The 16,264-nt window shown below is 35.9% G+C and overlaps 1 protein-coding gene across 5 annotated transcripts in view; it reads left to right on the forward strand.

Moving 5' to 3' along the window:
• The window catches only part of MetRS-m (Methionyl-tRNA synthetase, mitochondrial), a 392,083-nt gene that overhangs the window by 111,742 nt on the left and 264,077 nt on the right, over positions 1 to 16,264 (forward strand). For all 5 annotated transcript variants that reach the window (XR_016550239.1, XM_090412031.1, XM_090412028.1 and 2 more), the window contains exon 5: positions 7,944 to 8,030. Coding sequence is in view for 4 of the 5 variants with exons in the window: in XM_090412031.1 (XP_090268157.1) it covers positions 7,944 to 8,030 (87 nt within the window). In the remaining variant the exon portion in view is untranslated. The remainder of the gene's footprint in view (positions 1 to 7,943; positions 8,031 to 16,264) is intronic.

The raw sequence follows: 16,264 nt of genomic DNA on the forward strand, positions 1-16,264 counted from the left end.
AATGGAGGCATTAAATTAGGTGGCCGAACGATCACTAACCTATGATATGCAGATGACACAGTGATAATAGCAAAGGGTGAACAGGAATTAAAATACATCCTAAATCAACTAGAATGGGAAAGCTTAAGCCATGGTACAAATAAATCAAGATAAAACCAAAATAATGACTTTAAACAATGCAGAAGAGATAGATATAGAAGGAATTGAAATTGTTGACCATTTCAACTACCTTGGAGTGATAATAACAACAAAAAAAAAAGGTGTTAAAAAAGAGATAAGAAGAATAGCTAGCTAAGAAAGCGATGTCTGATTTAACTAAGATCTGGAAAGACAGGCACATCTCCAAAAAGACATAAATTAAGCTTGCAGAAACCTTAGTTTTTTTTCGTTCTTTCTCTATGCTTCCGAGTCTTGAACAGTGACAAAAAATGACAGAATAAGAATTGAGGTGTTCGAGCTCTGGTGCTGGAGAAGATTGTTAAGAGTGTCTTGGACAGAAAAGCGAACAAACAAAAGTATCCGAGAAGAACTGAATAGCTACACAAGACTGATAAACATAATTGAAAAGAGAATACTGCAATATTTTAGAAACATATATAGAAGGGAAGGCAACTGCCTGGAACAAATAATCATCCAGGGTAAACCATGTGGGAAAAGAAAAAGAGGAAAACCCCCAAACAGTTGGTCAATCCACCTGTTTGGGGGTTTGTTCTAGAAACAGGGGTTTTCTAGAAGAAAAAGTTTGTTCTTCGCCATTTCTTAACAGAAATGGTGAAGCATCATTAGGAAGGTCATGCGTCCTTGGGCATGAGGAGACCCAGGAGAGAGAGAGAGAGAAAGAGATGGCAAGAAAAAGTTCAGAGAGTTTTTTCTAAATTTTCCTCTCTCCTGCTGTTTAAATGATCACACCATACCACCATTGGAATGGGTAAACAGTTTATTAACTCAGTTATTAAACATTCACACGCGCCACAGTAAACAATATTTATTTTACAAATATTTCATCTCGCGTATCATAAGACATCATCAGCGAGAGTGAAGAACGATGGTGAGGAATAAGGAATTTGTTGGAAGAAGAAATCTGTGTTCGTTGAGATTGCTGCGAAAAGATAAGTTTAAAATTGTGTGTGGGAATAGTAATTATTTAAATATTGTTATATGATAGCTATGATTAGTAGGCAGTGTTCACTGTAGTTAAATTTCTTATGGCAGTAAGCTGCAGACATTCAATGTAGTGATAATGAATTGGCATGAATGACAGTGTGAGAGTAATTGAAGAGATGAAGGTTAAGTTGATAAAGACAAGGCAAGAGATTAAACATGTGAGGAATGAAAACTAAGGAGAATTATGGATTTGCATGGGAGTGTGAGGAAGAATGGGACAAAAGATTTGAGAGAAATATCAAATGATTTGAGAGTGGCAGTGAACGGAGATATGGTAATAAGAGATATGTTGAGTGAAAAGGTGCACAAGGTCTTTGATGGAAGTTTTTTCACTTGGCTATGCTACCAATTATATATTTGATTTAATCCTTTATTCAAGTGTAAGCAAACAAAGTTTGTGCCTGAAGTATTTTCAGGACTGGGACAACTTGTGGTAAAGGTGGTATAAGTTCTTATCACTTGGCTTAGTATCTGTAAGCAAACAAAGTTTGCACCTGAAGTATTTTCAGGACTGGGGAAATTCGTGGTAAAGATGGTATAATTGGTAGCATAGCTAAGTGAAAAAACTTCCATCAACTTATCTCTAATCCAGAAAATTTTAGTAATAAGGTGACACCTTTTGGCAACTGGTATGGGTAAATATGACTTCTCCATTACTTTCACCTTAGTATCACCACCTCTGGTTCTGGCTTCCACTGACAAGACCTCAATAAAAGTCGAAACCGGTCTGGGTAGTGACCTTTCCCTTAATGCAGAGCATTATACATGTCTGCAAGGAGATGTGGTTTGCAGTATGGGATACTAAGGCAAGTGATCAGAACTTATATTACCTTTACCACTAGTTGCCCATTCCTGAAAATACTTCAGGTGCAAACTTTGTTTGCTTACACTTGGATAAAGGATTAAACCAATATATAATTGGTCACATAGCAGAGTGAAAAAACTTCCATCAACTATCTCTAATCCAGAGAATTTTAATAAAGTGTTGATATCTTTTGGCAACTGGTATATGGTGATATGACTTCTGCATTATTTCCACCTTAGTATCACCACCTCTGGGTCTGGCTTCCACTGACGAGACCTCAATAAAGGTTGAAACCGGTCTGGGTAGTGACCCTTCCCTTAATACAGAGCATTATACATGTCTGCAAGGAGATGTGGTTTGCAGTATGGGATACTAAGGCAAGTGATCAGAACTTATACCACCTTTACCACTAGTTGCCCATTCCTGAAAATACTTAAGGCACAAACTTTGTTTGCTTACACTTGGATAAAGGATTAAACCAAATATATAATTGGTGCACAAGGTCTATTTTCCAGGACTTAGAATGAGCAGGGTATTTAAGCATTGGATAAGAGGAGTATGTGAGCAAAAGAGCTGGTAGTGGCAGTTGGCACAAGTGATTTGACTGGCAACAAGAAGAATATAAGGAGGTATATCATGAATATTTGAAGGAGAGTGAAAGATAACTGTGTGGTAGGTAAGGTAGTCAGCATGTTGCTCAGGTATCATAATGATGAGTCAAGAAGGTCAGTGAAGATTATGAATGATATTCTAGTAGAGTTGTGTTAATGCAATCATTTTATGAATGTGCAGATGAATTTGAGGGAGGATAGAGCTCTATAAAAGATTATATATTTGGTGTGAGTCAGTTGACAAAACTGTTGCTGCAAGAGAAAATGACTGAAGTGAATGTATTACCTGAGGAAGCAAGAGATGCTGTGGAAGGGCAGGAGAGTAACGTAGGCGAGTTTGCAAATTGAGAAGTGAGTGGCACAAGTGAAGAGAATGAGAGAAATTGAACACAGAGCCCACCCTGTGTTTCATTTCTCTTGTGTGAGGGGTAGATTTTTTGTATGAAGAGTGGTGGGTGATTGGAATGCATTGCTTTAGAGTGTGGTGAGCTCAGAGACAGTGAATGCATTTCAAGTCAAGGTATGATGAGCTGTGCATGTGAGAGTGGGACCTCCTGCAATGATTGTCTTGACTCCATGGTCTGTTGATAATAATAAAACTGTACAGCATATGTGCCAATTTGAATCCCTCTGTACAAGTAGTTTCACATTTGTTAAGTTAAAATTATTGGGCTGAAATGATAATTGAATGAATTATGATACAGACTATTTAACACAATTGAATATAACAGTTTCCCAAACTTTTGGGATGGTAAGGCAGTCGCTACAATTAATATTTGGTTTATGAAATAAAGCTTCAGTACTTTCTTTGAATAGTCAAAGTACTGTTCAAAACTTGAGTAAAATTTGTGGCACATGTGTGAAATTTTATTTCATAGACCAAACCCTAATCGTAACAATTGCCTTACTATCCCAAAAGTTTGGGAAGTTGTTAATATTCCATTGTGTTAAATAATTGTATCATGATAATTAATTTAATTAATTATCATTTCAACCCAATAGTTTTAACAAATGCACAACTACTTGCACAAAGGTATTCAAATTTGGCACATGTGCAGTAAGTACTATTTTATTGTTCAGATTTCTCACTATTGTTCTTCATGCTCACTGGCGATGTCTTATAATAAGCAAAATGAAATATTTATAAAATTATTATTTTTATTTTATTTTATTTTATTTTTTGTGGCACATGTGTAAATGTTTAATTATGGAAACTCCACGGGTCTTGGTACACAAGCAAGACTATTAGCTACATGCCTTGAATATAAACAATGTCAAGTTCCTTCTTAATATCTTAATATGATTCCGCTATTGATGTTGATTTGTTCACTTAATTTTTCTTGGAACTGTCGTATCTGTGGTCCTTAATATTTGATCAACTGTCTTATTTCTAGCCAAACTACATGTTAGTTTGAGCATTATTTGCATCAGAGAACACAAGAAATACATTTACTGTCCCTTATTATGGCAACTCAGGACTGTTATGCCATTTCTTGAACACCCCTTCACATAGGATTAGATGGAAGAATACCAGTGTGCTATATATTAGAAGCTGTTAAACTTTAGAGAGACTATTTTTAGAGTTTGCAATGGCTATAAGACACTCTCCTATCCTCAATGTATCACGACATTAATCTGCCAAAAATTTGAGAGATAGTCAGCTTAATATCAACTCAACAACTCTAAAAATAATAAATTCTATTTATTATTTTTAGAGTTAGAGACCTCAAACTGTTCACAGGATAAGGTGGTCATACACCCAGGTGTATCCTATGTCCGCAGTCTTGAGTTCTCAAGGCCGGTTTGCCTGCTTTGCAGGATGAAAAACCCCAGGATAAACTGGGGAAAAAACTCTACTGTCCACACCCAAGACTGGCTAACTTGGCTATGACTGAGGAAGATTCTTCAGCTCCTCACGTTTCCGATGGGAATCCAACCTAGGACACTCCTTTCCCAGGCATATGGCTGTGAAGTACACAGCCACTAGGCTAACAGCACGGACTCTAGACCAAATAATATAAATATATATATATATGTGTGTGTGTGTGTGTGTGTGTTTAATGAAACTAAAATATTATATCCATTTTAAATAAAATTAAATAACTACAAAATTAACCTGATTCAAGGCCTTCTAAAATAAGTCTGCACTTTAGAGAGCTCCTCCTTATCTTAAAGGAATAAAATCATTCACTCTCTGACTCATTCCATTACTGGGTTGTTTTCTGCAAGCAACAAGTGTTCATTAGAGTCACTTTGTTTGTTAGGCCTTTTCTGAAAATACAGAACTACCTCTTCCCTTCCATTGAATCTTTTTTTTTTTTAAGTTTTTATTTATTTGGCACACATTATTTTTTTTTCAGTCATCTTTCTGTTTCACTAGAATATAATTAATCTTACCTCACACAGTTCAATATGATGCACCAATCACCAAATTTTTTTTAACAGAGAAAGAAGCAGTTTCTTTTACTATTTCCTAAATAAAAGTATCAAGGTAGAGACTATCATTAAACTCGTTACAGGAGATCCACCTACTGTATAGACTACCTATCATACCTCACTTTGAAATTATTCACTCTTGATATCGTTACCACCCATTATGGAAATGCACTTCTGTTTGTGCACTTCTCTTGATGTGAATAAGTACTTCATTTGTCTTACTCGTTGCATGTTTATACAGCTTTTTTTGGGATGATCTATTGCTTTCCTGCCATACTGTGCATTATAACCTCATGTTAAGCCACTTGACAGTTTCAGATTTTACTAATTCTGTCACTTTTTTCAATAGAATTATAAATAGATCTGGCATCCTTTAGATAGAAGATGAAACTTTCATATAGTGTTTCTCCAAATGTTGAATTAGAACATCTACTCAAATATCTTCTTTTATTTTCTAATCACTTGTTGAGAGTTCTAACTCTTGCAGTTAAAGGATCCACTTTGCTACGATTTCTTTTTGGAATCTTCTATTGATAAATTTCTTATTGTCACATTTTCTTAAAAACTTCCTAAAAAACAAAATTCTGTGGTCACCATTCTTAAATTTCCATTCTCTTTCTTCTTATTTTTTTCATTACCCCAGTGCTGAATGCTTTTTCTGTCAGCTGTCAATCACCCATCAGTCTCTTCGGTGAGCATGTGCACTTCTTGTAAATGGCAGGCAAGAAGTTACATAGTAATGGCTGACATGTTGTTTTTGTTAGTATAAAGAGAATGTCTTTACAAAGAAAAAGACATGTCAACACTTAACAATTGTGAATTACAATAAAGAAGATTGAAATTATTACGACTATCAGAATGTAGTAAGTATATCAAATCTAAAATGCTTTAAATTTCATTTTAACATATCAATATTGGACACATTGCAAGTGTCAATCATACGTGTAAGATCGAAACCAAAACTAATAATATATTAACTTAGAGAAACAATTGTAAAAAATATATATTGTAAAAAGATATAATCATAATTTTAAATTATGATTATTTTTACTGTAGTGTTATTCTTAGATGTCCATCATTAAACTCATTACAGGAGATCCACATACTCTGTAGACTACCTATCATATCTGATTTTGAAATTATTCACTCTTGATATCATTACCACCCATTATGGAAATGCATTTCTGTTTATGCACTTCTCTCAATGCCAATAAGCACTTCAGTTGTCTTAGTCATTGCATGTTTATACAGCTTCTTTGGGATGATCTATTGATTTCTTACCATTCTGTGCATTATAACCTCACTGTCTATCTGATAAACTCCTTCTCTCATCAACTTCATAGCTCCTTTCTCCTATCTGTTAGGATTCTGCAAACCACTCTTCACCAGTCTATCCTTATATTCAACATTTCTCTATCCTGGTACAATCTTAGTCACTCAATTCTGAATTGTCTCCTTTGTTCTACTTCCACATGAGAGAAAGAAAAAGTAGTGGTCTCTGATTAAGGTAATTTACAACAGGGGCATTTTAGTTATCAGTATGTTTATAAGTGAATTGCAGCGGGTCAATCTTGTTTAACAAATTTAGTTATAATATAAGGGATTGTACAGAAAATAATTTTGATATCTGTTTCAATTTAATAAAGCAGTTCATGTGATTTCCTAATCATCTTCTATACAGATATCTTTTATGCACATCTTTTATATAGATGTGTTCGAACTAAGTTGCTGCACTGGGTAATAAAAATTGAGACTACTTGAGTAACAATAACTGCAGAACAGTAGAGGATAAAAAAAATACATAGGAATTAGTACAACCAAATATGAAAACTTTTCTCAACAGTACATTACAATGATTAGAACTGAAAATGGGATTGTTTTGTTATTTGGATTTGCAGCCAAAGCAACTAAGGCTATGAGGCAATTGTATTCTCTGTATTCTGTCTCTGCTCTTCTGGCCAGTTTGCCTATTTGTGAACGATAGACCCCAAGTTTCTTGGAGGAAAACCCTGCTACCACCATATAAAGCTGGCTAACTCACCTTCAGTTGAAAATCCCTTATAAAGGTTCTTTGCATCATAGATGGAATTCAAACTCAGGTCATTCTAACCAAAGGTTATTGTCGATACCAAGCTGTGGAGGTTCGCAAATGGGATTCTTTTATTAATTTACAGTACGTCACTGTGCCAGTAACCACAGAGAACAAAGATGTAACCTTTCTTTTATATAAATCAGTGGCTAATCATCATTAGACTACTATAAACAAGTTGGGTCCCTGGATAAGAAGTGTTGAAGAAAGTGCAGAAGAAAATGATGAGATTAATAATGCCAAATATTATTCTTAGGAGGAATGGCTTAGATTTTGTAGGTTACAATCTTTAAACATTAGAGGTGGGGAGGGAGGGGGCTTGATTGAAGTTTATAAAGCTTGCAAAGAATAAAATAAATTCTATTATAAGGATGATTTTGTATTTTCCCATAACAGGAAACACAGATTTAAACTAATGAATTGGTATTTTAATGTGCAAGACATAATGAGTTATTTTTTGCAAAAGAGTTGGTAATGTTTTTCAGGATTAGATACCCTAACAAATGTGAGAAGACTGTAAGTAGGTGTCTGGAAGATATTAATCTTGCATGATTGGTAAACTTTTGGTTGATATCTGGTAATAGTTTTTTGGAATTGCTGTTTGTGCAAAATTGTTAAAAGGTTTAATATGGAAGAAAATTCTCACAGATTAATAATGCCAATTGTAATGCTGTATGGTTGTCTAATTCTTTAACTGCTGACTGTTTTTAATTTAGAATGTGTAAAATATTGACATTTTCAAAAAATGAATGCATTCATATGCATTTCTCTCTCTCTCTCACACACACACACACACACACACTATATATATATTAACCTTTCTGACTTTCTCTTGCAGGCTGTATTTCAAAAATTAGATATTGCATTTACAGATTTTGTGAGAACAACGGAAGAAAGGCATACAAGAGCAGTACAACATTTCTGGGTTGGTGCCACTTGGATATATGTGTTAAATCATGTATTTTTTCTTTCCTTTCTTTCTTTTTTTTTGTTAAAGAGATGCATTTTTTAAAATAATTATTCAGTGTGTTTTACAGCCAAGTAGTAAAAGAATGCTCCCTTTTGAAATTTCAAGTTTCAAAATTGCAAAATAACAAAATTATTTTGCAACTTGGCTATAAAAATCACATTGAATATACATTATCCTTTATTGTAATAGTTTTTGATGTAAAATGAATGGCTTCTTTCTTCTATACATTTTCAGATTTATCCTCAAGGAATGTAAAAGGAAAAATTTACATTATTGCTATCTTCATGATCAACATATTTCCTCCAAATTAGTCTGTTTTTTTTTTTTTTTTTTTTTTTTTTTGTCATGTTATCTTAACTGTCAGATACTGTATTTTGGTCTTCTAATGCACTTCTAACTGCATTCGTTCATGTGGATCTTGGTCTTCCTCAGCATATTATCTTTTCATTATAGCATCGAACCTTTTTTTTTTTTGCTATATAGTTTTTGTTTTTTTCATACCATTGTTATTGTAGCAGTTATTCAATTTAGTTAAGAGTATAACAAACATCATCTCATAGAGTGAAGAGCTGAAATTAACGTCTACAATTTGATATCAGCCGATTTTGATGTCATCCTGGTTGGCTGAGTGATTAGCGTATCTGCTCTCCATCCAAAAGGTTAGTGGGTTTGAATCATGCTGTGGGCATGGATGTTTGTGATTGTCTGTGAAAATACTAGTGGTGGTGGTAGTGGGCAGTAGATGGCATTGGTGTAGATTATGTGGTCCACTGTAGTGGTGGATTGAGTGGCGGAGACAGAGAGTTGTTGAGTAGGTGCCCTCCCTCAACGAGTCTTTGGTCTCCCTGGAGGTGTCATGTAATAATAATAATAATAATGCCACTTTCTTTCTTAAAGTAATCCATATAGATGATGAATAACAGTGGAGATAGTGTGCACCATTGGGTGAATGCAGTTAAAAGTGCTTTAGAAAAAATATAAGAGATTATTAAATAAGAATGGTGACAAAGAATAGATTAGCAGAAGCAACTTTTGATTACAAACTGGTCACAAAATATTGTTCTAATATTATAATTTCTGGTACACACTAAGAGGGAATATACCAGAAAATGATGGTGTTTTCTTTCTGCCTCACAGCTTTTATGCATAATGATTCAGGAGGAATGTACATAACTTTGGGTGATTACAGAAGTAGTATTCGTTGAATACAAAAAGACGAATATGGGTGCTTGACAGAATGGTTTAGTTTGCAATCTTGCATAATAAAACATTCTGTTAAGTACCCATATTTGTGTTTTTGTATACAAATTATACTACTTCTGTAATCTTCCTAAGTTATGTGCATTCCTCCTGACTCATTGTGTATAACAGCTGTGAACTAGAGGCAGAAAGAAAACTTACCACTTCATTTTCTGGTGTAGTGTATTTCCTCATGGTGTGTAATTTGCAATAATTGGCGATCACTTTATTAAGATTTCGGCAGACTTCAAAGCTTCATTCCATATCAGCATCAAACAAAATTTCCTTAGCATCCTCAGTGTGATTGAAAACTAGCTCAAGTTCTTTTGCAGTTATTTTTTTTTCATAGCATTCTCTTCTTGTTCGCACATCTTATCTTCTTCATATGCAGGCTTTTCTTGGTTACATCCTTTTAATGATCTTGGATTTTGCACATGATAAACTAACATAGGCTTGAGTTTAAAGTTATCTTCTGCATTGCTTCCTAATAAAAGCTTAAAACGATCTTTAGATACTTTGCATCCTGGTTGAGATGCATCAGTTTCAGCTAGGAAAGTTTTTGTTGGCATATGCTTCCAAAAGAAACCTGTTTCGTTGATGTTGAATATTTGACGATCGTCATAATCACCCTCTTGAATTATCCTTTGCAATCCTTCAGGAAGCTTGGCTGCAGAATCTTTATCAGCACTAGCAGATTCCTTTAGTTATTTTTATGTTATACAGTCCAGCTCGATATTTAAAACGGTCAAACCATCCTAAAGTTTCCTCTTAAAATTTGGTGTCTTTCAGTGATGTAAAAATATTGAGAACTTTTGCCTGAATAATTCTTGTACTAAGAGGTATTATTTTTTGGTTACAATCCTCAGTCCAAAGTGATAGAAGACGTTCCATCTCAATTAAATGGCTTCTACGATGGTGGTCTGAATAGTTCTTGGCCTAACAATGGAAAAACGAAATGAATCAAAATTATTTTTATTTTTCAACATAATCTCCCTTCATACTAATGAATTTATTCCATAAATTTTAAAAGAGGTATACTGTAAGTAGGCATATCAATACAAAATTAATAATGGAAAACTCGCGTATGAAGATTATTTAATAATATAATTATCCAGGTGTCTACCAGATTCCTTGCTCTTGTGGATTATCTTATTTTGGACAAATAGGAAGATCTGCCTCTATTTGGCTAGAACAACACCAATTTTATATTGAATACTTTAAACCTGAATAGTCTGGACTTGCAGAACATGCCATCTTCACTAGACATAGAGTTCATTGGAGAAAGATAAGAGTCCTTCACAAAAGTCGGTTCCTCATGGAACGCCTTTATAAAGAAACATGTGAAACTTCACTTCATTCTCCTAACTTAAACAGATCCGACGGCTTACATCTATCCCCTTTATGGGAGATAGTACTTTATAAATCAGCTAATCTTTTCTAACTTTTTATTGTATACATTTATTTATTTATTTATTTATTTTTTTGTTAGGAAATTTATTGACCTTTTTAGTTATCTTACACAAGCTACTTAGGTGGCACTTTTTGGAATTGTCAATTATTGTTTAATTTGAGCTTAAAATGTACTGAAGATGCCTGTGACACACAGGCGAAAATTATACTATTAAATAATCTTTGTATGTGAGTTTTCCGTTATTAAATTTGTATAAATTTATTCCAGCGATGCTCCATCGCCATTATCCTGTTCCTGTAGTAGTTCTCAGTAAGATCTGCAATATACCCTCTACAGTTGCAATCACCTCTTGATTCGAAGAAAAACACTGACCAATGAGGAAGAGTTTTAGTTTTGGGAAGAGATAGAAGTCAGAGGGAGCCAAATCTGGGAAATATGGTGGATGTTCCAACATCTCATAGTGCAGATCCCTTAATTTTCCCATTGCCAAAACACCTTTGTGGGCAGGTACATTGTCTTGATGAAAGATGATTTTTTTCTTCTGCAAACCAGGTCTTTACTCTCACAAATTTTTTTATCTAGTCTGGTTAAAAGATTGGAAAATATTCCCCGGTTATTGTTTTACTCTTTTCAAGATAATTAATAAACTGCCTTTAACATCCCAAAACACCAATGCCATGACCTTTCCTGCTGATGGAACCGACTTTGTCTTCTTTGGCACTGAACAACCGGCTTCTATCCACTGTTTTGACTGCTGTTTGGATTCTGATGTGTAATGGTGAATCCAAGTGTCATCCATAGTAATAAATCGACATACAATAGCAGTTTTATTCTTGTTAAAACGCTCCAAGCACTGTTCAGAGATTTTCATGTGACTGCGTTTTTGATCTGCTGTGAGCAAGCGCGGTACCCATGTTGCGCAAAGCTGTTTTCATTTGCAATTCTTCATGCAAAATATATCCTACACGTTCTTTTTAAATGCCTATAGTCTCAGCAATTTCGTGCACTTTGACTTGTTGGTCATCCAATACCATATCATTCACTTGATTGATGATTTGTGTTGTTGTTACACCTGTTGGACGGCCTTCACGTGGATCATCTTCAAGGCTGGTACAGCCATGTTTAAACTCGGCAGCCCATTTCTTAATTGTCGAAGATGAAGGAGAAGAGTGCCCGTAAACTTTTATGAACTTCAAATGAATTTCTTTTGGTGTTAATCCTTCTTTTACAAAGAATTTTATAACCTCACAATACTAAATTTTATCCATTTCAAGGGATACAGACAACACACTTTGTTTTCAGATAGCTGTATAAAACAGACTACTTGATAGATTGATTTGCAATTTCACATGGATGCTTATAACAGATGTACTAATTTAGAAAAAAAAAAAAATCGCCAATAGTGTTGCCATTTAGGGTCAAGGCCAAAAACTTTTCAGACCACGCACACATGTAGATGCTGCATTGTTTAACATCAAATTTGTACATATTTAACCACCACTTTAGAGATAATAATTGGTCTGTAATTTGCTACTTCTGTTTGAGCCACCTTTTTGTAATGGAACTATCTTACCCTCTTTCCACTCTTCTGGAACCTTGTCAGAGCTGAGACTTAAATTAAATAACTTCATCAGAGGCACTGCTAGTTCACTTGCACATTTTCAAATCACACAAGCAGACATACTGTCCAGGCCCACTTCTGCATTCTCATTGATATTTTACAGTTAACTGAGTACCTCCAGTTTATCTGCTTCATTTCTCACATCAGTCTCCATGACCTGAGTAACTGCAAAGCAACCACCTGGATGATATATCCTTGCAAAGTGATCACTTAGTAACTGAACTATTTTTTCTGCTTCTGTCACTTTCCTACCATCAGCCCAGAGTAAAGTTAATTTTCTGTGATCATTCTTTTCTTACCTACTACATAGTGAAAAAACTCTTCTGATTTGCTTTGGTGTGCTTGGCTATTTTTCTCTCGAAATCTGATTTATTCTTCCTTACCATACCAGTTATCCTTTTTGCTTGTGTTTTATACTGCTCATAGGCTTCGTGATCACTTCGATGTTTATATTCCTTCCAAAGTGCTTTTGGAAGGAATATAAATTTTTTTTTTTCATGTTGGGCCCATATACGAGAGGTTGGCTGGTCAACCTGTAGTACGTTAGTACTGTATATGGATAGTGGGTTGGGAAAGGAGAAACTTGTTTATATTTGATTTAAAAGCCTGTATGTTGTATTCCTTAGGAAATAACATTTGATTTAAAAGCCTGTATGTTGTATTCCTTGGGAAATACATCAGGAGGGAAGACTATTCCACAGTACCGCAGTAGCAGGGATGAAGGAGTAGGAAAAGAAACTTATTTTGTGGGTTTTAAGGTGTACTGTGAAAGGATGTTAGGTGGCAGCTGTACGTGTTTCAATAGGCTTAGCACAGAGTGGGGGAATTATTGATGCTGTTTTCGATGAACATTTCCCATGGAAATATTTATAGAATATACAAATCACAGAGACCAACTGTCTGTGTGAAAGTGAGGGGAGCTAGTCGGTGAGAGATGGGTCATTTATCAGTCTAATCGCTTTCCTCTGTATTGAGTCAAGCATTTTGAGGGAACCTTTTAGGAGCCCCACTCCAAATGTGAGAGCAGTATTCGATAGCTGGGCAGATTTGTGATTTGTATAATGTTTACAGCTGTTTAGAGGTGAAGTAGCGTCTTGAGCAAAAGAGAAAACCTAGTTTTTTGGAAGCTGAGGATGCACTGGTTGTAATATGTTTATACCAGTGTAATTCCGACAGGAGAAATCTCATCTTGTCTGGGAATTTGAATGTTATCAAAAACAATGCTGGGGGAAAATGGTTCTTTTTTGTGAGAAATAAGACAGAACTGGATTTTACTAGCATGGAAGTTGACAAGGTTATCTGAGCCCCATTGGAGGATGGCTTGGAGGTCAGAATTAAGAGCAGTGGTGGTTGATGTTCTGTGGGTTGAAGTGAGTTGTGTAGAGTAAGGTTTGTCAAATGAGAGGGAGGAGTGTAATGTATTGTTGTCTGCAAAACTGTGTATTGGGTTAGAGGCCAACTGAAGTAGGTCAATGATATATAGAAGGAAGAGGGTCGGTGAGAAAACTGAACCTTGTGGGACCCCAGCGTTAGTTGGATGGTGAGAGGATAGGGAACCATCTACCATCACACATAGTGTTCATCCAGACAGGAAGTTGGCAGTTCATCTGCAGAAGTCCTGAGACAGTCCAAATGATGGGAGTTTGCTTAGTAAGCCTTTGTGCCAGACCCGGTCAAAGGCTTTAGAGATATCTAGTGCAACTTGGGATTCATTGAATTTCTCCATAGCATTTATCCAGTGATGGGTGATGTATGAGAGTACATCTCCTGTTGATTGGCTTTGACGGAATCCGTACTGGTGGTTGCTTAATAGCTGGGTACCTTCAAGGTAGAGTAGGAGTTGAGAGTTGATGGTTTTCTCCATCACTTTAGATAGGACTGAAGTGAGTGAGATAGGGTGGTAGTTAGATGGCAGTGATTTGTCACCCTTTTTAGGAAGGTTGAATATAGGCCAGTTTCCAGGCTTTGGGATATATATACCAGTGGAGTAAGAGAGTGTGTAGAGATGGCATAGGATAGGAGTCAGTTCTGGTGTGCAGACCATCAGGACAATTGGAGGAATGCCATCTGGACCAGGGAATTTTTTTGTGTCTAATTTAGACAACAGGTTTATGATATCTTTTTGGCATAAGGATACAGGGGTATTGTATGTTGGGCAGTTGGAATGACTGGAAGGCATTTGCCATTGTCAATTATATGTGAATAATTGACAATGTGTAAAGTGTAAAGTCAGGAGGTTAGCTTTTTCTGTGGGTGATGTTGCAACTGAGCCATCTGGGTATGATAGAGGTGAGAATAGTGTAGGGCAAAAGTTATGACCAATTGCCTTGGCAAGAAACCAAAAGGCATGACTGCCATTTGGACGGGCTGCAAAAATCAAGACAGGCCTAATTTTTCATTTGTACAGCCTTGGCACATCTTTTGGAGAACCAGGATTTAGTTAGGGGACGGCAGTTCAGAGTGGTGTGGGGAAAGTATGTTTTCATGCTAGTGAAGATTACTTTGGTGATAGGTTCGGTGCATATGTTTGGACTGGAAGACCAGAAACAATAATCCTACCATGGTAGTCTCGGAGACTGTCCCATTTGGCACTGTTATAATGCCAAACTATTGTGTGGGAATGACTGTGTAAGCATTGTTGCATTGGGGAGGAGATGAGCACTAGGTTGTAGTCAGAATTACCCAGGGGGCTCATTACATTCACTACATATTTGGAGGGGTCATTAGTAAGGAAGAGATCTAGGATATTTGGGGAGTGGTTCGGGTTATCTGGTATTCTGGTTGGCTTTTGAACAATTGGTGTAAGGTCATTAGTGATGACAAATGTTTCAGCATCTCTGCCTGTAGGATCTGTACAACTGGAAGAGGATAGCATTGGTGTTATGGACATTAAAATCACTCAGGAGGATGATTTTGCTATTAGGAGAGTGGGACTGGAGAAAATCAACTTTTAGGGAGAGGAAATGAAAGAGCTCAGAATGATTGGTGGTATTAGGAGAGTGATAGAGACAGCAGATGAATTTGACTGAGTGAGGGGAGGGATAGCTTCAGCCAAAGAAGGTCGAAGTTGGGCAATTCTAGGTTAGGTGCTCTCTGGCAGGGTATTTCAGAGCGGATATATGTACAGACACCACTCTTGGATCGAAAGGAGTTAAATAGTGTATAGTTAGGAAAGTTGAGATGGATAGTGCTGGGGGAAGGTGAGATTTGAGTTTCTGTTAAAAAAAGTAGGTGAGGTTTGGTGGACTACAGATGGTAATGGATGCTATTAAGGTTGGAATTAAGGCCACGGATGTTGGTAAAGTGGATATGCAAGGTTCTGTGAGGCGGATTTGACTGCAGGGGTCATGCATGTTTCCTATGCAGTTTTTGCATACTGGTTTCCTTGGTGGCTACAAGTGGCGTCACTTGGTTTTTGCACTAGTTTGGTTTGTTTGTAGTCTATCATCCAACTGTTGTCTCCATTTTGGCATTTTTCTTCTAGTTGTCTTTGGAGTTTGCATCTTTGTTCTCTCTGGGCAAAGGTTAGGTTTATATGGCTAACTACTCGGCCAACCAAACTGGCATATCTTCTCTCATTGCATATTTCTCATCTTTCAGACATTATTGAGAGGTACAGCTTTAAGATGGTTAAATAGATGAGTCTGTGACTCCATGGGGTCTTATGGTGATCATCATAATAATAAATGGTTACTTAATAGTTTTCTTGCTACTATTTTGTCAGATGTGCTTTGGAAAGGTTAACCTCCTGAAGAAGCCTTCTAGATTGACTTCACAAATATAAATGATCTTGCTTTCAACTTCATAATGTTTGGTTCCATCTCCATTCTTCAAAACCACACTTGCTTTTTTTTTATATTTTTTATTTACTTATTTATTTTTTTAACAGAAACTCAGATTTTGTCATCTTCAAGCACC

The sequence above is a fragment of the Typopeltis vanoorti genome, chromosome 22 (assembly GCF_054136105.1).
Source record: "Typopeltis vanoorti isolate ZY-2024b chromosome 22, IOZ_Tvanoo_1.0, whole genome shotgun sequence".
NCBI lineage: Eukaryota > Metazoa > Arthropoda > Arachnida > Uropygi > Thelyphonidae > Typopeltis > Typopeltis vanoorti.